Source organism: Podarcis melisellensis (assembly GCF_964234715.1).
Source record: "Podarcis melisellensis genome assembly, chromosome: Z".
In the NCBI taxonomy this organism is placed as follows: Eukaryota; Metazoa; Chordata; class Lepidosauria; order Squamata; family Lacertidae; genus Podarcis; species Podarcis melisellensis.
The window spans coordinates 40,856,009-40,880,184 of NC_138547.1; the positions used below are offsets into that span (position 1 = coordinate 40,856,009).

Below are 24,176 nucleotides of genomic sequence, written 5' to 3' on the forward strand. Positions count from 1 at the left end.
ATTGCCAGGAGAGAGCAAAAACAATAATAATACCATCAGTAACGAACCCTACTTGGACTTCTCAGCATAGATATACCTGCATCCGTACCTTAGAGTCCGATCTTGGGTGTAATTGGACTGCTGTTGCCTTTCACCAATTTCAGCTGACATTGGAGTAGAGGCAGTGATAGGGTGCGCTTGAGAGAACACCATTGGGTTGTTGTACAGTGGCATCGCAATGCTCATCTGCATTGGCAAGCAGGCCTGCTGGACTTGCTTTCCTCTCATGGCTTGCTTTTGCTGCTGCTGCTGCTGCTGCTGCTGTTGTTGCTGCTGTTGCTGTTGTTGTTGCTGCTGCTGCTGCTGCTGCTGTACCTGATACATAAAAGCACACACCCCTTTGTCATAATGAGCACATTGTTCGTTTGGTATGTTCACATCCTTCTCTTCCGCTACACAGAGGGCTCAGAGTAGCTTGCAACCATGCAAATTGGTATACGAATAGGAAAACCACTTTCTTGAGTGTTGAGCCTAATGCAGCCAAAATACCATCTCCAATGCAGGGGCGCACCCAGGCTCCCTTGCACCCTGACGGCAGCCCTCCGTCCCTTCCCCACCTCCCGGAAAAGCCAGCAAGAGCCGCACACAGGCTCTGCTCAGCGCTCCCTTTAAAGAGCACCTGTCACGGTGTCTCCTCTTCCTCCTCTTTTACAGCGAGGCAGGAGGAGGGATGAGCAAGCAAAGTGAGAGCTGCGCAAAGCGGGAGAGAAGCTGTGTAAGCAGCTCTCGCTTTGCTTGCTTTAAAGCAAGCAAAGCGAGAGCCGCTTACATGCTCGGCGCAGAATTTCCCCCCCCCTTGCTTTCCCCCTCTAAAAACTAGGTGCGTCTTATGGTCAGGTGCGTCTTATGGAGTGAAAAATGTGGTAATTGTGAACTAAGTTCAACTATCAGTCTCTAAACCCTGTAATCAGTTAGAATCAAAAGAACCATCAAATACAGCAATCAATATAATATCCAAAACAGCCTAATTACAAAGGCTGCTAGAATAAAAACACTTTAAACTTTTTAACTAAGAGACAGGAACAAGAATCACCACAATGGGGGTGGATTCCAGAGCTGCAGTATCGCCCCTGAGAAGACCCTGCAAGTCTTGTGAAGGCCCTACAAAGTCAGGGTAGTAGGTCTATAGGGGAGCAGGCAGTAACCAGGGACTCAGCTATATTAGTATAAAAATCAGTGTTTTGAATGTGTTATGAACATGCAACACCAGGTGGTGCTGGAGAGCAAGATAAATAAATCAAATTCTAAGCGGCTTTCCATAGCGGTTTTTTTCTGTTGTTATAACTATTTAATTTCTGACTTATTCATAGCGTCCCATCCCGTCCCCCGATGTGTAGATCCATCCCAGGTTATACAGCTTTAAAATGGTGATGCATTTAGCACGACGTTGAACAAAAACCACCACCTGGGATGATGTGACACAAGGGTCCCTGAGGAATTGCTGAGGCGATGCCAGGTGTGTGCTGCAGAACTGCTTTGATGCCATAAGGCCTTGCTGCTGGGATTTCTTTGACGTGGCTGGTCTGCTCGCAACTGCTGCTGCTTGTTGCTGGGAAGGCCTCCTCGGGTTCTGGTGTTGCACCCCGCTGAAGACCATGGGCATAGGCTGTTGCATCAGCATCTATCGGAAAAGCGGGAGTGGGGAGAGACATTGGGGTTGTCACTAGCAATGCACACATGGGAACGCCTACAAAGATGGTGGCTTGAAATTTAGCATGCACAAAATAAAGAGGTTGATAAAGCAATCTCTGTAGATGCTGGCCAACCAGACATCATTTTTATTGCACAATTGCGATGATTCGTGCTCCTGATGCTATTGCGGCAGTCACATTCAATTCTGCTTTCAATACTGTTGATATGGGGCTGTCACACTGTTTCATTTCCAAGCAGTGCACACCCCGTAACTTCCAGCTGGATTCCTGTAACATTCTATGCAACAAATGTTTTGGTTTGGTTTTGTCCAACTGTTGTCGCTGGGGCAGAATAAACCCACCACTACTGCACTATTTTTGTCTCTATGTTGCAGAAAACACCTTAGGGGCTGTTAAGCACAAGCTTAAGTGCTGTGAAAAGAATTCGCCAAGTGCAGCAACATCCAGAACAGCCATTAGATGTCACCCAAGCATCAAACTTATTCTCACGTTAACCCATCAGTGATTAAAACTGAGAGTTGGCGGGGGGGGGGGAGGTTATATTTTAACACAAATATGCATTTTTAAACTTCTTTTAAAAACACATCCAGAACTGTTGCTTTTAAGGAAATTCCCTTTTCTCTACTTGTCAAGCAATAACCACTTTCCCTCGATGCTCATGTGGAGTTGGGCATCTATATAAGCAGGAAGCTGCTTGTATCACCAGAGGCTGGTGGAAAATAGGTCTCTGGTAGTTTCAGTCTAACAGACAGCGAGTCTTGCTCATGCTGAAATGAAAGGGCTAAAGCAAACTGTATCTCCTACACGACATATGATGAATAAGGAAGGCTTATGCCACACTAAATTCATCAGTCTTTAAGGTGTCATGGGACTCTATTCTTATAACCGCTAATTTCCAAATGGCTGCAGGTCGTTGTTTTCCGTACCCCAACACACTCTGAATAAAAATTTTAAGGCTTTTTGGGAAGAAATCACTTGAGCAATTAAAGGTTATTTTGCACATAATTTCTTACTTTGGAAGCAGAAAGACTAGCAACACTGCAAGGTCAGGTGAATGAATTGCTGTGTAGCCTTATGCAACAAACGTATGCACAGTGACTCCTGCTGAAGCAAAGAGGGATCCAGCATACCTGATTGCAGAGCGTTGCTAGTATATTTATTTACTTGTTTGAAATACTTGTATACAGTGCTGCTTTTCCATTAAAATTCTTTAAAACTTTTTTTTATGATATTACAGTCTGGTTTGATTATTTTTATATTGTAAATTTTTATATCGCTGTGATATACTGTTGTGACGCAGCAGTACATAAATATTTTAATAAAGAAATAAAAGGCAGCTTTCTATATTCCAACATGGAAAAGGCCCTCTCCCTCAGCTATTTATAAAAGAGGGGTGCAAGACTATGTGATTTAAGCATGTTTATTCAGTACACTCAGGTTTGCAGTGTGGGCCATTCAGCAGTTGCACCTATAGCAAGTAATAATTACCCGCAGTCAGGGAAGTTTTATAAAAGTTGATATCCCCACCACTTTCTTTTAAAACAATAAATGACTGACATGAACACATGTGGACAGATGGACTTGCAAAATATCTGTGGACCACATTCCCCCCCCGCCCCGTGCCTGAGGTTCCCTATATAGGAAATACCTGCAAATTGGAGTCCTGCACCAGCTGCAGCTGCTCTTTGATCACATGCAGTTCCTCTTGTTGAGTCTTGATGTCAGCCTGCAATATGCGCGTTCTCTCCTCAAGCTGTTCCTTCAAATGATGCATCATCCCTATCTGAGTTGGGAAGTGATACACTGGCTGGAAGCATAGATGAGAAAGGAGCATTACCCAATATGCAACTTTTACATGCAGTTATTATTTCCGCCTTCAGAGAAACTGGGCTATACGGATCGATGACCTGATGTAGTGTAAAGGGAGCTTCCTATGTTCCTAAGAATCTGCAATGCAACAGGTAACTACAGCATCGCTGACCCAGGCAGCCTCAGCCTAAATAACGCCCAGTGAAGAAGAAACCACCAGTCTGTTCCATCATCAAACAGCTCTTACACCTAACGACATTCAGCCGAAATCTGCTTCTCCTGCAATTTTCAACCTAATAGGTTCTGGTCCTGCTTTCTGCCGTAATGAAGTCTGCCCCATCGTTTGTGTGTCCACAGCTCTTCAGATATTAAGACGACCACTATCCTGTCTCTCTTTAACCTCCTCTTCTCCATGCTAAAAACGTAACTTCTTGTTCTAGGCATTTCTCAAAGGACCTATGGTCTCCTCTATAAGACACTGAAGATCTGTCACCTGCTGAGCTGTAGCAACTTTGCAGTGTCAGGTGATCCCAGACCACTCATTGGGCTCATTGTGATTGTTTTTAAAATTTTGCTTTAAGGATTTGTTTTCCAGTTCTGTTGAACAACAAACCAGTAACCAACATTTCACTGGGCTATAAATAATACCGTAGACCAAAAAAAAAAAATGGTCTCCAAACTAATCGTTGCAACGTTCGAAATCAAATGCAAAAACATGTCAAGGTCAGAATCTGCTGTCTGCAGCAGGCAGGATTAAGCTATCTCTATCACACCATGATCACTGTAGCCCTCCAGTCGCCTATGGGGCTCACCTGGTATTGCTGGGTTGATGGTGTTTTGTTTCTTTTTAAGTACACTTTTATTGCATTTTTGTTTTATTTTAAGCAATGCAAACTAACAACAGCAGGGGGCTAAGATATAAGGAGAGCAAGTTATAGATCAGAAGGAAAACGGGACTGCTGTGAGGAGATGAATGGAGATACATGCAAATTGACCGGTGTTTAAAGAATATATGTCAACCTATGCAGCCGTATGTTGTGGGGGGGGGAAATGCCTGGGAACTGTTTCAGATAGTAAGCTGTACGTTCATATGTAGAAAGGACAACATGATCTCTTGCAGATCATCTATTTATTGGGCATTCATCTTCATTTACTTGCACAAGCCTCATGCAGAGGTTCAGCATGCATTCGGATTTGCTTGTGGGGAAGTTAAATGACAACAAGCATTCATCCCAAATCACTTGTATGGTGTAACATGCCTTCCTGTCAATCATTCATCCAAGCTATGCTTTGCAGTGCATTTCTTTTTATATACAGTGGTACCTCGGGTTACATACGCTTCAGGTTACAGACTCTGCTAACCCAGGAATAGTACCTCGGGTTAAGAACTTTGCTTCAAGATGAGAACAGAAATTGTGCTCTGGCAGCGCGGCAGCAGCAGGAGGCCCCATTAGCTAAAGTGGTGCTTCAGGTTAAGAACAGTTTCAGGTTAAGAACAGACTTCCGGAACGAATTAAGTACTTAACCCGAGGTACCACTGTATATAAAAAAGTGGATGTGTTACACTAGGCAAGCAGACCCCCTTTAATCCACTTCAGGTGGGCAAACCTGAAGTTTCGGTATGCACTTGAATCCCTCTTACAAAATACTGATGCTCTGAAGGGAACTTAAGTCCTCCTACATGACACTGTGTGGGGCAGGTGAAGACCTAGTTCATCTAAAAGGGGGTGCTGACGGAAGCACCTACAAAGAACTCCCAAAGACCCAGCTTATTTTTGCACACATTTGTTGGAGAAAATATGAACTGCAAAGGACATTGTTCTGCAAAGTGTGAATTAGGTAGGCTTGCATTAAATTGCAAACCAAATTGCAGAGTTTCTCCCCCATCCCAACATACCATAACCGCTTGCTGGGCCGGGACAGTCGTCTGTGCCATATGGTGCTGTGCGAGATGTTCAGCGAGATGTTCAGTGGGCGTCTGAGGAGTTATAATACCCTGCAGGAGGGGGGGGGGAAATAGGGGACCGTAATTCACCCAGTGCAAGGATGAATATGATTATCTAGTCACAACATTTGCCACAGTATTTCCTTGTTAATCAAAGCTCTACTTCTTACTAAGGCAATAAAGATGTGCATGACTGGACAGTCCTCCATGCAAAAGTAGAGTCAGCATGTCAGGAAGAAGTTTCAATACACAGGGAAATTGTTTTATGGAGCAGCATTCAATTATGGAAGCAGAAACATGCAGTCAACAATTGTTCAGTCCACAGCTTCACCATGTTAGTTGAGAACTAAGCAAAAGATTCCCTTCTTACTTGGCATCTGATAAGCAAAAGACCTTAGAATAGATGCCCAGCACCTGCCCTGCCCCATCTCCTTCCTAACCTGTTAAAAGTGTTGACTAAACTTCTGCACCCAGCCCAGGCCAGTATTCATTACAGAACTGGTGGTGGCTGCAGCTTAGTGGTATAACATCTGTCCCAAGCTTGATCTCCAGCATCTTGCAGTACAGCTTGAAGAAACCCCAAGAGAACTACTGCCAGCCAGAGTTAGATTGACCAACTGGTGCTATTTTTTTATTTTTTATCTTTATTTACTCACTCACTCAGCATAAGGCAATCCCAAATGTTCCTATGGATCCCCCCCTTCAGTCTCTTTATATAGCCCTTAAAACTCCCAAAACTTACCTGTGTGAGAGACTTCTGCAGATCAGCTGACCACTAGGCCAGGTCAAAAAGAGACCCCTGTAGCCAATACTTATTATTATTTCTTACCAGCCTCTCTGTCTCTTCATGTGCTGTTCAACAGCAGCTTATTCTACAGGCAATAATGCCTGCTTTAACTTTGTTAGAAATGCTGATTTCTGAATATCAAGCTGCTTGTTAAAGGCACATATTCAGACTAGAATCATTCTATGAGTTGAATGGGACCCCGAGGGTCATCTAGTCCAACCCCCTGCAATACAGGAATATTTTGCCCAGTGTGGGGCCTGAACCTACAACCCTAAGAGTCTCATGTACTACTGATTGAGCAATCCCAACTCCTGGGATCCAGGTCATTTCCCCCTCACTCTCTGGATAACCTGTAGGTAACCTGCCCACTAACTACCTGAATGCCAGGATAGGTACTGTAGCCGACTGCTCAGATACACTGTACCAATTCAGATTAGAAGTTTTGAAAACATTGATGCTTTCCTCCTTGTGTTCTAAAGATCTGCGCTCTTGTTCTTTGGGTGAATCCCCTCCCTGGCTTCCTTTCTCGGGAGCGATGCTGCTGCTTCCTTACCTGTGTGCTGCTACTTGAGGCAAGTCTTAGAGGTGCTTTGTCCGACTGGCCCATCGGTAACGACTGCCTAGTAGGGGTGCTGGCATCCGTGTGCCGTACAGATGACGTGGCTGAAAAAAAGAAGCATCTTTCAAGGATGCATGGAAGAAAGCATCCGAAAACCCCTTCCCGAGGAACTAAGAAATTAGCCTCTCCGTCCAGAGTAGGCGGGAAACATGGGGGAGAGCTGTTGCCAGTGTCTCTCCTCCCAACCTAGCAGGGGGACCTGGAAGAATGGCAGATGAAAATGATGGACTATATGGAACTGGCGGAAATGACCGGCAGAATCCGAGACCAGGGAGAAGAGTTGGTGGAAGAAGATTGGAAGAAATTTAAAGACTATTTACATAAATACTGCAAAATTAATGAATGTTAGAATGATGTTGGCATGAAGTTAAGTGGTTCTAGCAGCAATGTTTTAAAGGAGTATGCAAAAATGGATTGTTATCAGGGGAGAATGTAAAGTTATAATACATCAAGGTAGAAGAATAAGATAAAAATAAGGAGGGAAAGGATTTGCTGAATTAACTAATTGAACTGGAATACAAAAAAGGGAGGTGTGAGGAGGTCAGGGAAACATGTAAATGAAAGATATGAAAAGATTGATTTCTTTTTAACTGTTTTTCATTTTTCTGTATTTTGTATTTTTTCTTTTTTTCTTCTTTTTCTTCTTTTGTAACCTTTTTTGTAACTTTTTTTGAAACTTTAATAAATATCTTTTTTTTTTTTTTAAAAAAAAGGAAAATTAAAGCCAACCTAGCAGGGGGAGAGCGGACGTGCAAATGAGCCCAAGGCACAAAGCTTTCATGTTGCCAAGGGATACTCTGAAGTGGTTGGGAGAAACAACTGGATTAATCCAAGGCTCCTCACCCATCTGCTCCAGACCCAACTGCCCGCCTCCGTCCTGTTATAGAGGATGGAGAGTGGCAAAGGAAAACAGAATCAGGGAAGGATGGGCTGACTCCTATGCTGCTCTTGAACACTGGCCAGCTGCATTAGAACCACAACCACCCTTTGGTATCACAGCTGTCCCATGTGATACCTACATGCAGAGTCCGAGAGCGCTGTGTGAGAAGATCGCCGAGAGCTGTGAGATGACACCGACACCCTTTCCCGGCTGGCTTCTTGGTTGGTTACACATTGCCGGATATCAATGTAGCTACCGTGACTCTGGAAATAGGCAAGCCCAGGAGAAAAAAAAAGCATCGTATCATTAGCAGCGGAGATCAGCATATGCTTAACAAACAACAGCAAAAGCAGCAAAGCACTGCTCTTCCAACATGGAGGTAGATTGCCCTCTTTGGAGCAAATGATTTTTCAATTCCTCTTTCCACCTTCTCCCAAGTGTGTCTCTGGGCTACAACTCCCATCATTCTCGACCTCTGCCATGCTGGGTGGCGGTGATGGGAGTTGGGAATCTAACAACATCTGGAGGGCCACAGGTTCCTCACTCTTGTCTTAGGTTTATCTAAGTGCTATTTTTCTAGGAAATGAAAGAGGTGCCGGAACTATGAAGGCCTCCCTTGTTCTCTTACAATGGCAACGGTGCGCACCTGAGCTGCAGTGATTTCCAGCTGGGGCGGGGGGGGGGGAGCGCCCTGGGTTTATGTTTTACTTGACACATAGGCATCTCTTGGAAATATAATCCCAATGGTAAAGCAACAAAGTTGTCTGTGAATCCATGGCAATGCAGTATATCTGCAAGAATAGAAACCTGCTACCTGCAGGTGAACTGGTTCATATCACTGCTATGGGAAATAGATGGAAAGGCTCTCTGTTGCCAAGCACCAGGTGCATTTTCCATGGTACGACATTGTGGCTTTTCTGTCCTTCTGCTCCCCTATCGCTTTTACCCATCACTGCCGTATGACGACAGAGTCGTGCATAAAAATAGAAATGCTCTTTTATAATTAGCTCCCTTCTGCCCAACATGTCACAGGCTTTCAACAGTATATGCAGAATTAATGAATAAATGGCCAAATTAGGGAGGCCGACTAGAAAAATAGGGTTGCTGAGGACTCATATTACGGAGAGTGGAATGAGTATGGAAGGTGAAAAAGGAATCAGTCAGTTTACTGGCAATATCCTTCATGAGCTTCATTAGCCCCTTAATTGGTAGCTCCCATCAGACGTAGCAGCAAAATGGCCTCGCTGTATTTAGGCCAATTCTAGTTAGCCCTCCATTTAAGTTAATGTACAGGATTCGAACATCATGTTGCCCGTACAATCACATTCAACAACCTCCCACGTAGCAAACACAATATTGATTCCATTACCTTGGGGAAATGCAATTACCTCGCAAGTACAAAACATTAAGTCTGCTCTCCACAACAAAAGTACAACTTTGAGGGGTTCTGTAGACAACACTGGGGTGGGTGGTGTCCGTGTTTAACCACTGAACATAACAGGATAAAAGATTAATGATCCTGATCACACAGAGACCAGTGATGGTGCCAGCCGGCAGTGTGAATTCTGTGGGTCAGCTGTATGTTCGTGTGTCGCAGCGCAGGAACTGCCACGACTGTGAAGGCCCCCCTACCCTAATGTATGCCTCTGTGATGATATGGCAAAGGGGCAGCCACAGAGCCAATTCGAACAGGCAAGCACATCACCTGACAACTTGGTAGTTGGATGCGTGGATCCATTTGGCTGGATTTTATTTCTGGTGCTGCTTCGGCATCTCATTATGAAAACCCTGGCAAGGTTTATTTTTAAAATGTTAACTGAGTTGACCCTATTGACTGGGTAGGCTATGACGATGCCCGATTGATTTCTTTTCTTTTTTAAAAAAAGGCAATGGAAACTGTTGTCATGACCACAGCTCTGCCCACCCTCTGGACAGCATTCTGCCTAGCCTTTAAAAACACAGCAGCAATCCAGAGAGAAAACAGATCAATAAATCATTCCTTCGCTTCCAATCTTTGTCTGGCTAGAACAGGTGATTCAGCAAAAAAGTCCTACAGATGTAGCTTCTGGAAATGCTGCCAACTGGCCTCCAGTCGTCTCATTCCACGTATGGGTAGCATGGGACTGTACACATTATATGCTATCCGTAGCTCAGAGGCAGAAAACTGGTCCTGTTTGTGGGTTTCCTCCAGGAATGTGGCTGGCCACCGAGAGAACAGGATGCTAGGCTGGGTGGGGCATGGATCTGACCCAGAGGGGCTTTTCCTGTGCCATTCCCAGCACAAAGGTCCCCGTCCCACCTTCGACAAATCTTTCTTTTCAACAGTAGGAGTAGGAAAATCAGCAACATTCATGTGGGTGAGGGAGGGGAGAAAGTTTCCTTCTTCTTCTGTTTTTTTTTTTAATAGTATTAAACAGACTTCCGGGAGATGATGGCACCTGGTCAAGTCTCCAGTGAGTCTCTGCTGTGTGGAGTAGGAGCTCTAATTATCAAATGACTCTGATAAAAAGGCTCAACCTATGAAAGTAACTGCCAACTTTTATCAATAAAAGACTCCGGGAGCTGTCAGGTAGACTTTCAAATCTCCCCTCCCTTTTGAAGCTACTTAAATCAGTGGAATCTGGCTTCCTCCATAGACCAGCATTTACCTGTAACCACTGCCATGCGTAACACACACACACACACACCAGCGCACATGAATGCCCACCCCTGCTCACCCAACTTTGGAATCCAGAGTTTTCTCCCCACCTTAGTTCCTCACCCAAATGTCGTCCCCCCAAAAAAAAAGGTTCCAAATGTAACTTTTTAGGCCATTCCTATCCTGCTTCAATCCATGGCATCATATATCAAAATATTTTGGGGGAGGGGGAGGGGAGGGGGAAGCTTAGAAAAAGACTAATTGCATCCTAACAAAACCTGGAAGAGCTGCTGCCAAGATGGGAAGCCTGGCACCCTCCAGAAGTTGCTATTCTACAACTCCCAGCATCCTTGACTGGGTAGGAGCGATGGAGTCCAGTAACACCTGGAGGAACTAATTATGTTGATGCTGATGATGGTTCTCATGCCCCCAAAATGCCATCTTGCCACCAGGAGCAAAAACACATTTCTAACAGCTCTTACTTGCTCATCCCATAACACAATACCTTCAAAGACGAAGATGCTAGTTCAATGGATGACTCTTCAAGGCCAAGATCTCTTCTTCTTTCAGCTCGAACCTCAGCATAACTATATATGTGTGTGTGTGATATATATGTATATATCGCATAGGAAAGGAAAAGAATAGAGAAGTTGGGTTAGGGTTTCCACAGTTGGGGCACCACCTCAGAGACAGCCCTCTTGCATGATGCCAATCATATCTTGGAATGCAATGGCACACTCAATATCTGGTCATAAAGGCTGAATGGATCCACACAGCAGGAGTGGTTGTCATGAACCTGTGGCACTCCAGATATTGCTGGCTACAATTCTCATTATCTCTGACCACTGGGGATGCAAGGAACTATGATGAGAACTGTAGTCCATAATATCTAGAGGGCACCAGGTTCGGAAATGATGTTCTAGAGTGCACACTCAGTTCGTCATATAGGATTCTCACCAAAACTCACCCATCACCCTTAGTGACTATACATTTCAGCAGAAGATCAGACAAAGAGGTAGGCAAAGTAGCCTTTTGCAGAAGCTTGCGTGCCATTAATGATTCCACCCAGTTTCACCACTAGCACAGTACTTTCCTATGGCGAACACTGACTTTGGATCAGAGCAATGGGACTATGTGACAGCTGTCTCATAAGAAGTCAGATTGATGGTCCATCAAGCCCAACAGTTTGACTGGCAGCGGCTCTCTTAGGTAATCTAAAATCTTTAACCAGAGTGACTTACAGGGCTTTAAGAGACCCCCCCTTTTTTATATATCCCACCCATTCACTGTAAGAACAGTGCTCAGAGTGGCTTAAAACAATCTGCAATTATAAAACATGTCTGAAAAACCAATGCTATAAAAACAAATGTAAGAGCAAAGGGAGATCAGGTAAAATCTGCCCCAAACTCATCGAATGCCTGCTGTAACAACATCATAGTTTGGTAGCAGAAGGGAAGTGGGAGATGGGTTAGGTGGGTTCTCTGTTAGGTGTTCCTGAACATGGGCTCAAACACAATTTGAAAACTACAGTTGAAGAGCTGGGCTGCCAATTATTGCCCCAATTTGCACATAACGCTAAACCATGGTTTACCAGAGCCAGTTTGTGCTGTGGCAAGCACTGGCCTTACACAGTTTCCCATTCTGGTGAAGTCACAAGGAAGAGATCAGAAGCTTCCACTTCCATTATAGATTGTGTCTAAATCCTAAACTATAGTGAATCTTAACAATGGTTATGGGGCGGAGGGAGGGGAGCCTGCTTTGTAAACTATGGTTGAAGCCACTTATCACAGCTAAGCCTAACCACAGTCTCCATGGCTTCGGGCATCAGAATAAATTGTGACTATCCTAAACTGGAAGCAAAAGCTTCTGATCTCCCCCTCACTCATGAGGAGGAGAGTATATGAACTGCTGCTGCTCATTGTCATAATGTTTATTACATTTATAACTCCTTATTATATTTATAACTCTTCAAGCAGCACAACACTAAATCACATTTTACCTTTGTATTTGAATGCAGCCATCATTAATATATAATACAATGACAGACAGGGAGAAATGATTTTATTCTAAAGAACCATTTGCTTTAAAAGTTGCTAATTGTGCTGCTGCCTGTTATCAGTTTTTCTCATTTACCCATTAAATTGCTTGGGAGAGGGTACCCTCTAGAACAGTAAAATTGGCAGCTGATACTGTTTCTAGGCTTCTCTTTCGGCTGCCAAAAATAAAAGAGTAATAAAAATACAGTGACATTCTCCCCCACTTCCCAACCCTAATCATTTTATATAACGGAGCGCCTTATCGAGCCAATACACATAGCCAAATATTTGAACAGACATAGCTGAAGACGCAGATAAATGGCAGCAGAAATTGTGTGCCGTTTCTTACCTAACAACCGTGTGGGTGCACACGATAAACTCAGGCTTGGAGTTCCACTGATGATAAGTGACGTAGTACTGTGTTTGTAACCAAATCCATTGCTGGCCTTTGGTTAAGAACCTGTAGTAGCAGGACTTGCCTTTTCCAAACTGCATCACTGCATATGAAAACAACCACTTAGTTAACATCACCAACGTATTAGGCTTTTTGTAATCTTTGATCTGGAGAAACATTAATGCTCTTCCAGGCATGTGCATAAAAAGCTGTGCATAATCCCTGTGCATGCCAAAATAACACCCATTGTAAGGGCCAAAATTCATATAGAGTGAATAAAAGGCCTGTCTAAAAAAGTTTGAACGTGTCAGGTGGGATTCTGACTCCTCAGTACCTTCAAATATCTCCTGGCTCCACTTCTTATTCCTGCCCTGCCATATCTGGGGCCGCTTTTGCACTCTGCTCTGATTTTTAAGCTTGTTTTTCAGCCGGGGGGGGGGGGCTGTTGCTGTCAGAAATTCACTGCCTCCTTTTCAAACCATCTAAGTACACCTCTGTCTATTTTCAGAGCAGGAAAATGGAAAGAGGCAGAAATTTGATCTGAAAAGCAAAAGCATAGCTGCTAATTCAAAATGTTCACAGCTTTCACACTTCGAAAATTGTAAACAGGCCTGCCCCCCCTCACCTCCCACATCAGCTGAAAGACAGGAGCACAGTTGCTAGACTGCACACTGGCAAGTTGCTCTGTCCTCCCATAAGGGGCTTGTACATTTTGTGACCCACCAAACTCAAATAATTCCAAGGTTTCAAGAAAAATCAAGTCTGGGGTATGCTTGTTTGTTTGAAAAAACAAGGGTAGTAGGACTTCTCAAGAACCTGAAAAACAAATAGCTGTTTGCTGCTTCTTCCCAGGGCGCTGCAACATTATTATTGTCTTTGTGTTGTATACTCTTTTCCCCCTTTTACTGCTGGGCAGAGTTGGGGATTCCAAGTCCCATCACCTGTGTTTATTGGTAACGCTGATGGGAGTTGGAGTCCAACACACATGGAGAGCCATAGGTTCCGCTTCTTTAAAATGATGGGGGCTCAACTCACTCCAGTCCTAATTAACTAGCACAGTGGTACCTCGGGTTAAGAACCTAATTCGTTATAGAGGTCCGTTCTTAACCTGAAACTGTTCTTAACCTGAGGTACCACTTCAGCTAATGAGGCCTCCCACTGCTGCCGTGCAATTTCTGTTCTCGTCCTGAAGCAAAGTTCTTAACCCGAGGTACTATTTCTGGGTTAGCAGAGTCTGTAACCTGAAGTGTATGTAACCTGAAGCATATGTAACCCGAGGTACCACTGTAATTCTAAAGCTTCAGCACGAATCTTTGTGTTGCAACCAGGCAACTCTACATAGGGTTGATCAGAAAGAATCCTGTGTTAGCACTGCAGGGATTTGCACTTGAGGAACCAATTCCCCAATACACTGGCAAAGCGAAGAACCCTGAGAAAAGCAGCTGAAATCTGAAGCTCCTAAATGCTGCAATTACCCCACACCCTGATCAAAACAAACAAACAAACAAACAAACAAACATATCAAAAAGCTTCCTAACAATGACAAGAAACAAAATGCAAGATGTTCATATATTTCTATCTCCTCCAGCTTCAACCCCAAAGTGAGAGCTGCCCCCTTTTCCTACACGCTCTCCTCTTGTATGTTAATAGCAGCTTGGCATACACAAAAGTCTGGCATCCTGGGGTTTGGGTGGCATCTAGTTCCACCTGTTAAATTTACATGCATTGGGCTGCCGTTAGAGGCATAGTAGCAGCACTAATGGGGGGGGGGGGAATAAGCCACTCCACCCCAAAGTATTAGCAAGCAGTCTAGACTCTCTGCAGCTACAGAGAGACAGCCAGGGTCTGCGAAGGCCTGAGGAGACCTAAAAGAGAAGCGAACAACAAAACTTGGCAGGGAGTTAAGTACGCCTCTTAATCTGGTTAACGAGAACATCCAGCACACTCTGTAACAGGTCATGCAATCCAGACACTGCCAGGAGTTAGGGTGAGCACTGCAGCAGAGATCAGTTTAATTTTTCTCCCTTCAGTCCCTGCAGCAAAAATACATCTATTGGTCGGCTGGAGATTTCATGTGGAAACCAAATACTGCCATGGCTTGGTGGGGCTTTTGGGGTCCATCGTTACAAGATCCAAGAGAAATCATCCTATGTATGAAGAGTGTGTGTATATATATATATATATATATATATATATATATATATATATATATATGCAGGTTTTGGTGTCCTCGGGTGTCTTCCCGTGTAAAAGTTGGGGTGTCTAGGCGACGTTTCGACGAGGTCTCACTCGTCATCTTCAGGCTGGTGCTTTCGGCTTCTTGTTACTGGAACAGAGCAGGATCTCAGTGTTTGAGTTCCTATAAATACTGTTGAGGGGGTGTGGTGTATAGCCTCCAATGTTCTGGGCAGAGAGGAAGTTCCCAGGCTAGTGTGCCTTTTCTTCTTTTGTTCCTTAATTACTTGAGGGATATCTTGAGTGATTTCTTGAGTGATATCCTGAGTACCACTTAGGTGGGTCATTAGGTGTGGATTAGTTGCTAAAGTCTTTGTGTCTTGACCTCTTGAACTTTGTGAAGAGTTTTTCTGAGAAGATGGCTGTACTGCACTTAGTTGTGCTCTGGCTTGGCTTCGTGTATAGGGGCGAGCTGTGGTTTTGTGGCCTGTGTCAGCCAGATCTGTGTAGGGATTGCAGGGGGGTGCAGCATCCGGAGGTGCCACCATGGTTTGGCTACTGGATGGTGTCTGTAATTTATCTGTGGAGAGGGTCTGGGTTTGGGTCTGGTGTGGTTGATTGGTGATAGCGTTCTGTGTGCCTCTGGATCTGGTGTCAGTTTTTGTGGGGAGGGCTAATTTCCAGATGTCTGGCAAGCGGGATGTGTCGTCACGCTTGTTCATGTTGTGAGGGTGTTTCTCTATCTCGATGGCTTCCATGATTATTCTCTTGTGGTGATGTTCCATGTTAAAGAGCAATTTGGAATCTGCAAAATTAATTTCGTGTCCTGTTTCTTTCATGTGTTGGAAAAGAGAGGAAGTTTTTTCTTCTTTTTTGACGGCATTCTTGTGTTCTGCGATACGTGCATTTATTCGTCTGTTTGTTTGTCCAATGTACGTGGCTGGGCAGACTTTGCAGGGTATTTCATAGACCCCTTGGTTTTCCAACTGGATTTTATCCTTGGGGTTTCTGAGGATATTGGCTATTTTTTGGTTGGTGCAAAAGGCTGTTTTGATATTGTGTTTATGGAGGATTTTGCTAATTTTATCTGTAGTGCCCTTGATACGTGCCCAGCCACGTACATTGGACAAACAAACAGACGAATAAATGCACGTATCGCAGAACACAAGAATGCCGTCAAAAAAGAAGAAAAAACTTCCTCTCTTTTCCAACACATGAAAGAAACAGGACACGAAATTAATTTTGCAGATTCCAAATTGCTCTTTAACATGGAACATCACCACAAGAGAATAATCATGGAAGCCATCGAGATAGAGAAACACCCTCACAACATGAACAAGCGTGACGACACATCCCGCTTGCCAGACATCTGGAAATTAGCCCTCCCCACAAAAACTGACACCAGATCCAGAGGCACACAGAACGCTATCACCAATCAACCACACCAGACCCAAACCCAGACCCTCTCCACAGATAAATTACAGACACCATCCAGTAGCCAAACCATGGTGGCACCTCCGGATGCTGCACCCCCCTGCAATCCCTACACAGATCTGGCTGACACAGGCCACAAAACCACAGCTCGCCCCTATACACAAAGCCAAGCCAGAGCACAACTAAGTGCAGTACAGCCATCTTCTCAGAAAAACTCTTCACAAAGTTCAAGAGGTCAAGACACAAAGACTTTAGCAACTAATCCACACCTAATGACCCACCTAAGTGGTACTCAGGATATCACTCAAGAAATCACTCAAGATATCCCTCAAGTAATTAAGGAACAAAAGAAGAAAAGGCACACTAGCCTGGGAACTTCCTCTCTGCCCAGAACATTGGAGGCTATACACCACACCCCCTCAACAGTATTTATAGGAACTCAAACACTGAGATCCTGCTCTGTTCCAGTAACAAGAAGCCGAAAGCACCAGCCTGAAGATGACGAGTGAGACCTCGTCGAAACGTCGCCTAGACACCCCAACTTTTACACGGGAAGACACCCGAGGACACCAAAACCTGCATTCCTGTACCCGTGAAAATCTACGAAAGCATATATATATATATATATACGGAGCATGTGCCTTGCAAACCACTGAGCAAAGTAAGGTATTAATAATAAAGGCTATGTCTCTTCAATTTAGTCCTCTGAAACAGCTTCAAAAACACAGGTGGTAGAGAGGTAACATAGGAAGGCTGAGTCCCAAACTAGATTTGACGTTAAACACATCTTTGCTTTTAGCATGCACACTTTTAAAAATGCAAATATTAATTTGTTTGTATGTTTTCATTTTCTTTCTTTCTTTTTACATGATTTCTTTCTTGCTTCTCACAATTCCGTACACACCCCTCACCTTAAGGTCCCAGGGCAGATTACAACAGAATAGACAATGTTAAAACAAATAAACCCATGACAATTATAATAGCAGCTCCATCTGGGGGTTTAGGCTGATAACTTCAAATAAGGCAAATAAGGCAGAGTAAATTCCCTTTATGCCTGTTCTAATTCCATTCATTATCAGTACTCCCAGCTAATACAATCTGCATTTTAAAAAACAACAACAGCCAAACAACACTGCATGCTAAATGCAAATATAGGTTTAATGTCCAGTCTAATTTGGCTTTGGGTTGACATCATTTTACAGTTAAGTTTTCCATCACAAATGGTTTTCGTATGGCTGCAGTGATTTGCACAGGTGTCCTAAGATTAGGGTGGAGGGTGGAGAGAGAGAACAAGAAATGCAATTAAAATACACACATCTGGCAGTCCATTGCACATAGTGAACAGAGACACTTACAGTGTTCGTGGCACCGAGCAAGAAGTTCCAGGTCGTCTGCATGGTAATAGTCGTAACCTGAAGTCCCAAGCACCTCAAAGGGTAAATAACCTATGATAGGTGGGGCCCTGGAACAAGAGGGGAGGAAAGTTGTGAGTACAAAGTTTGCCGTTTTGAGAGCTCTTTAGTGTGGGGGGGGGGAGCATTATCCTGAAATTATTTTATCATGTCTTGCAAGAAAGATGTGTTGGTTGCAATCTTATCTGCAATATGCTTGGAAACAAGTCCTACTGAATTCAATGGAGCTTACTCCTGGATAGACAGCATAGGATTGCACCATATCTTAGCTAGCGCTAAAGAGAGATTGCTTAAGAGGATGAATGGCAATGTAAATAATTATTGTTGTTAAAAGTAACCCGCCTTGAGAGAGCCAATCAGAACTCACCCTACTAGTCTAAATGGGCCAATGGCCTGAGCCGATGTTAAGTCAGCTTCCTACGTATGTCGTTAAGGAGTTTACTCACTTCTTGGGATTTAAGCAGCAAATGGGGAGAGGGAAGTGAGTCATTCGTTACCAAATGCCTGGGAGGTTTTATAAGTTGACAGACACTCAGGGTTCCCAGATAGGGAACCAAACAATTTGTGCGCTACGGTTAGTGCTGTGTGTACATGCCATGATTATAGAAGCTGCTTCCTAAGACTCCCAAGCCTTTTGTTTAAACAAAGAATCATATTTCTACCCATTATGAGCACATAGTCTCAAAAGCACATGGCCAAAACCAGGGGATTTGCTGTGGTCAGAAGTCTGGGGCTTCCGTTTCCTCCCTAGCTCCTCGTCCGCCAGTCCCCCGTGAAAAGCAGAGAAGGAACAATTTGTGTGAAGTTGTTTTTTAATAATAATAATAATAATAATAATAATATGGAAGAAACCGTGCAAAGTAAGGGTAAATCATGATAACAGGTGATACTTGTTTTTAACCATCTTTTAATTTTTAAGTTTCGTTTTAATAAATTAAATTAATTATTATTACTGTTTCTGAATTTAAATGTCCCTTACAGTCATCATGGCTGGCAGCCATTGATAGAGGTTCCCTCCATCAATTAATCTAACAATCACCTTTTGACACAGCAGTGGGGGTCCTATGGCCCTCCAAATGCTGTTGGACTACAATTCCCAGAAGCCCCAGCTGTTCATAGTATCTTGTAATTGTAGAGTTGGAAAGGACCCTGAGGGTCATCTAGTCCAACCCCCTGCATATGCAGGAATGTGCAGTTGGCCCATATGGGGATGAAACCAGCGCTAGTGGAGCTCTAGCTGTGAATTTGTCCCTGCCTGGAGAAGCTTCATCTATGGCCACCTATCAAATCAACCTGCTGTTAAGGGCATACTAGACTAGGAGGCTGGGTTGTTTCTCCACTTCCCACACCAACCCCAATCTCAACAAACCACAGCAAACTTGTCTGTGAGCACAGCCACCACCACTGGGGAAAGCTTTTCATTAAGCCAAGTCTCCTATGGTCAGGGAATAATCTTCGAACAGCTCTGTGACAAAATGTATACAATGACTCCTGCATAATTGTTCTGATTACACCTACGAACAGGCCAATATATAAGTTGCAAGCAGAACAAGATATCCTTCCCTTCCACATAAGGCATAATTTGGCAATCTACACATTCATGCCCTCAGTCCTACCTTTCAGCACAAGCCAAAACTTGTTTACTAAAACCTGAGTCTTGCTTTGCACTCCCAGGTAAGTAAAAATATGCACAGGACTGCAAACACTCTTTCAACAAAGAGCTTGTGTCGGCTCTCATAAGGAACAGTTAACAGCAAATTCTGCACAATTTTGGGCAAACAATTCAGGGTAGAGATGTGTGCGTATGCACTGAGGAAACAGTTAATGCTCTTAGAAATTACAGCATTCACAAGAACAAGCTGGAGGCTTTTTATTGCATAACAGAATAACATCTTCCTTCCTTTTAGTCACTCTCAGTATGCTTTTTGCAAGAGGAAAGGCAAGTGTCACAAAGCAACCTACAAATAGGTTATAAAAACCAGCGAGATTGAATTCAGCTGGGGGGGGCAGTGCGTTGCAAAGTGTGCTACGTATTGGGGCAACGGGAATCAACCAAAAGTGAATACTTCCCTCCCCCACAAAAATGGTACAAGAAATATGAAAAAAATCCTTCCAGTAGCACCTTAAAGACCAACTAAGTTAGTTCTTGGTATGAGCTTTCGTGTGCATGTACACTTCTTCAGAATGCACACGAAAGCTCATACCAAGAACTAACGTTGGTCTAAGTTGGTCTTTAAGGTGCTACTGGAAGGATTTTTGTTTTGTTTTGACTATGGCAGGAATTTTTTTTGTTTTGACTATGGCAGACCAACACGGTTACCTATCTGTAACAAGAAATATGAAGACATGTTATGTGTATTTCTTAGGTTTATGCCTAATATTTTCAAAGATTTCACACAGATATGCTCATTGGAGACCTACAAGTGGCTGAGTGGGTTGTCTTTGTATAACAGGACTGCCTAACCTGTGGCCCTCCAGATTTTCCCAGCATGGCCAATTGTGAGGAATGATGGAAATTCTAGCTCACAACAGGTGAGCCATCCTACTGTATGTGTGAAGCAGAGCTTCATGCAGGAAAAAAAGGTCTATCAGTAGCTGCTAGACACTGACAAGCAAAATCTGAACACAACGTTGCAGTATAAACTATTCCTGCTCAGGTTTCCAGCCAAACATGCCCTTTTCCAGGTTGTTCCATTCCACCTGCCTTACTTTCCCATCTTCAGCATTCAGCTAGACATTCCATGGCTATTTAGCATGGTCAGTCCTCACTGGGCTGATGTTAAGATTTCCCTCCATTAGGGCCCTTAAACTTTTTATTTGTACTTCTGAAAGTCTTGGGGCTCCCTTGTGTGTGGATGGTCTGTTTCATCTACAGAAGGGATCTACTCTTGGGACAATAAGCTCTCTACTGGAATACATGCATAAGTTGACTAAATATTCAGGCTGAGAGGCAGCGTGACCTCCACCTCAATGAGTATTAGTTACTTGTCTCCATCCTGATTTTGGGCTTCTCAAATCTAGCAGGACTCTTCTTATGTTGGCAATGGAATGCATACCGATTGATGTTTGTGGCATCCCAGAGCAAAACTACTGAGTGCTTCCATATTTGCCTGAGGGACTATCTCACTAACCGTGCAATCCTATGCATCTTTGCATAAAGAGGCACTGTGTTATACAGTAGTGGTTTATGTAGGAGTCGGTAGAAGAAGATTGGAAGAAATTTAAAGACTATTTAGAGAAACACTGTAAAATTAAGGAATGTTAGAAGGATGCTGGAATGAAGTTATGTGGTTTTAGCAGTAATCTTACAAAGGGGTATGTAAAAATGGATTGTTAACAGGTGAGAATGTAAAGTTACAATATATTAAGATAAATTATTAAGATAAAAGCAAAAATGGAAAGGATTTGCTGAAATAACCAATTGAACTAGAATACAAAAAAGGGAGGTGTGAGGAGGTCAGGGAAACAAGTAAATGAAAGACAAGATATGGAAAGATTGACTTGTTTTTAACTGTTTTTATTTTTCTGTATTTTGTATTTTTTGTTTTCTTTTTTCTTTTTTGTAACTTTTTTGAAACTTCAATAAATATTATTTTTTTAAAAAAATATATAGTGGTTTGTGTAGGATTAAAACCTGGGAGTTGTGGGCTCAAACCCCCACTCAGTCATAAAGCTTTGAATGGTGGGGTGTGTACATAGCTGTAGTCTAAAAAACCAGGAAGGCACCAGGTTGCAGAAAGTTGCTCTGATGCAAAGCCAATTATTTCCCATAGAGAAGTTTATCAAGGCTGCAGTCCTAGGAAAACTAAGAGAGGCTTCTGAATACGCATGCATAGGATCACGAATTACAAGTATCTTTGATTACACTTTGTTTAGCTAATATTATCAGGTTCCCAAATTTTGTAGCATTTCTTTTACCTCACTAAAAATCTCCCCCCCCCCCAAAAAAAAAAAACCACCACCGTAATTCGCTACAAAAGTCAAACTTTCTTTTTGGTCCAGCACTTATAAATACAAGGGCCATGTTGTTAACAAATTGCCAGAAAATGCTGTGGAGAGATCGCAAAGTGATTTCAGAACTGTCTGTACTGTTGAAGGAGAACAGATCCTTCAAGTAATAACAAAAGTATTAACAGTTACCTAGCTGTGATCTGCTAATGAGTTGGCGTATTAGCAGTACAAGCTGAAAAGCATACCCCCTCATTTTTAGGTTATTCACTGCTTGTAACTTCCTGTGCTGCTTGGAATTTGGACATTCTTCTTAGGATTTCCGAATAGGAAACTGGTGACTCAGCATGGTATGAAATGCAAGAATAAGTAACACAGAAATTGCAGTGTCCTATTGTACTATTGGGAAAATGGAGAATAAGGACAAGTAATGCAAATAAAACAGCAAAAGGAGGATATTGCACATCCAGGCACACACGTACACAAGTCTGCAAAAGCACAGTATTAACCTGCCCCATCCCACACAAAACCCGTGTTCACCCGATCAAATCTAGCTTTATAAGTCAGGCTATATGCCTGCATGCAGTTCCTTTGCTGACACCTTGCTCCTTCTTCCACATGAGTTATCAAAACAAACCAGGAACCACAGTGAACCATAACTTCCCATTGCACATGAACTGGAAACTATGGCTTTAAAGTGAGCTTTAAAGAGCCACAGCCCTTTGTCAGTATCTTCTAGTCTGGAGGATCAGGTTTGGTATATGTCCGGAATTTCCTGGACATAAGCGGAATATAGCAGTTGGAAGCAGTGTCGGAAATCGCTGAAATGCCCAGGAAGCCTGTTATTTTGCTGAATTTCCTTAAAAAGCTCAACAACAACTTTTGTGTCTAGATTTTCATTTTTTGAAATATGGCAATCCTATTTCCGAATGTTTTGGAAGTTGAACTGACTTCTGGAACGGATTCTGTTCGACTTCCAAGGTACAACTGTACTTTGAAGTATACACGACTTTTTCCTGTGGATTCTGAAAGCTAGGATAGCCATGCCTAGACAGCATGAATAATATGCATACAACTGGGAGAGGCTGAGTACAGTGGTACCTCGGGTTAAGAACTTAATTCGTTCCGGAGGTCTGTTCTTAACCTGAAACTGTTCTTAACCTGAAGCACAACTTTAGCTAATGGGGCCTCCTGCTGCCACTTCACCACCGCTGCATGATGTCTGTTCTCATCCTGAAGCAAAGTTCTTAACCCGAGGTAATATTTCTGGGTTAGCGGAGTCTGTAACCTGAAGCGTATGTAACCTGAGGTATCACTGTATATGAGTGGTTTCACACCACTGCCTCAAGGTAGGATTTCCTATGACTTTTTTTGTTTAAAATAGTAACATGGTTTCCCATAATACTTCCCCCCCCCCCCGAGCACTGTATATAATCCATATCTTGTCTTTGTAATTCTCCTCTTTCCATGTAAATAATTTAAGGCTGCCTGTGTCTGGTTTACTACTTTATTGCAAATTAATTGCTTGTATTGTCTTGGCAGATTTGACCTTTTAATAGAAAAACATACTAAGAGGTCTGTAAATTGACTAGATCTTTTTAATAAGAATATAAAAAAATTATGGCCCAGTTTCATACCACATCAATTTCATTAGCTAAGGATCTGATTTGAAGTATAGTAAGTCAACCTCTCCACTCTCCTCCCCCCATGTGGTCAAGGGGAAGATTTTAGCAGGTTTTTCTCATTTTCCCTTGGCTTGTTTTGCACAGAGACGGGATGCAATTAGTAACAAACCCTGGACAGCTTCAACAGAAGCTAACTTCAAAACATGGTTTCTTCAGCTTGTTTTAAACAGAAGCCAAAGCCTATGTTCTACTTCTGGCTGTGTGGGAGGCAGAACTATGCACTCTCAAGACTCTCATTTTCTCTTTTCCTGCTCCGACATGTCTCGTTAAACCATGGTTTAGTGGGTGTGAAGTATAAGTGCAGCCGCAAGTGATAACTACCCTTGCTTTCCCACATATTGTAGAATGATGGTTGTGCAATTCATCTGCCACAGCTGCAACAAAACATGTCTCTCCCATATTGGTCTACAGTAGGTGCTGTAACTCTCCAATGGTCTGGCTTCACCCCAAAGGCAGATTCATTAATCAAACAACAGGTAGTGCATATAAACCACAAGGTGAAATCTTAATCAGAGTTGTCTTCAAATGCTTTGACAGAATAGGTAAAGGTAAAGGTACCCCTGCCCGTACGGGCCAGTCTTGACAGACTCTGGGGTTGTGCGCCCATCTCACTTAAGAGGCCAGGGGCCAGCGCTGTCCGGAGACACTTCCGGGTCACGTGGCCAGTGTGACAAAGCTGCATCTGGTGAGCCAGCGCAGCACACGGAAACGCCGTTTACCTTC

At 43.2% G+C, this 24,176-nt stretch overlaps 1 protein-coding gene and 1 long non-coding RNA gene across 10 annotated transcripts in view; both read right to left on the reverse strand.

The window, feature by feature from the left end:
* Positions 1–24,176, reverse strand: part of LOC309362198 — a 119,287-nt gene that overhangs the window by 8,190 nt on the left and 86,921 nt on the right. The window lies entirely within an intron of this gene.
* The window catches only part of PASD1 (PAS domain containing repressor 1), a 99,538-nt gene that overhangs the window by 5,540 nt on the left and 69,822 nt on the right, over positions 1–24,176 (reverse strand). Inside the window, exons 10-18 of one of the 9 annotated variants that reach the window (XM_081897604.1) lie at positions 17,764–17,870; positions 12,755–12,902; positions 10,875–10,956; positions 7,871–7,994; positions 6,786–6,895; positions 5,398–5,496; positions 3,340–3,498; positions 1,445–1,660; positions 89–318 (exon numbers count right to left, since the gene is read on the reverse strand). In XM_081897604.1, coding sequence (XP_081753730.1) covers positions 89–318; positions 1,445–1,660; positions 3,340–3,498; positions 5,398–5,496; positions 6,786–6,895; positions 7,871–7,994; positions 10,875–10,956; positions 12,755–12,902; positions 17,764–17,870 — 1,275 coding nt within the window. Of the gene's footprint in view, positions 1–88; positions 355–1,438; positions 1,661–3,339; positions 3,499–5,397; positions 5,497–6,785; positions 6,896–7,870; positions 7,995–10,874; positions 10,957–12,754; positions 12,903–17,763; positions 17,871–24,176 lie in introns of all 9 variants that reach the window. The other 8 variants (XM_081897606.1, XM_081897601.1, XM_081897600.1 and 5 more) reach the window with 8 other exon arrangements.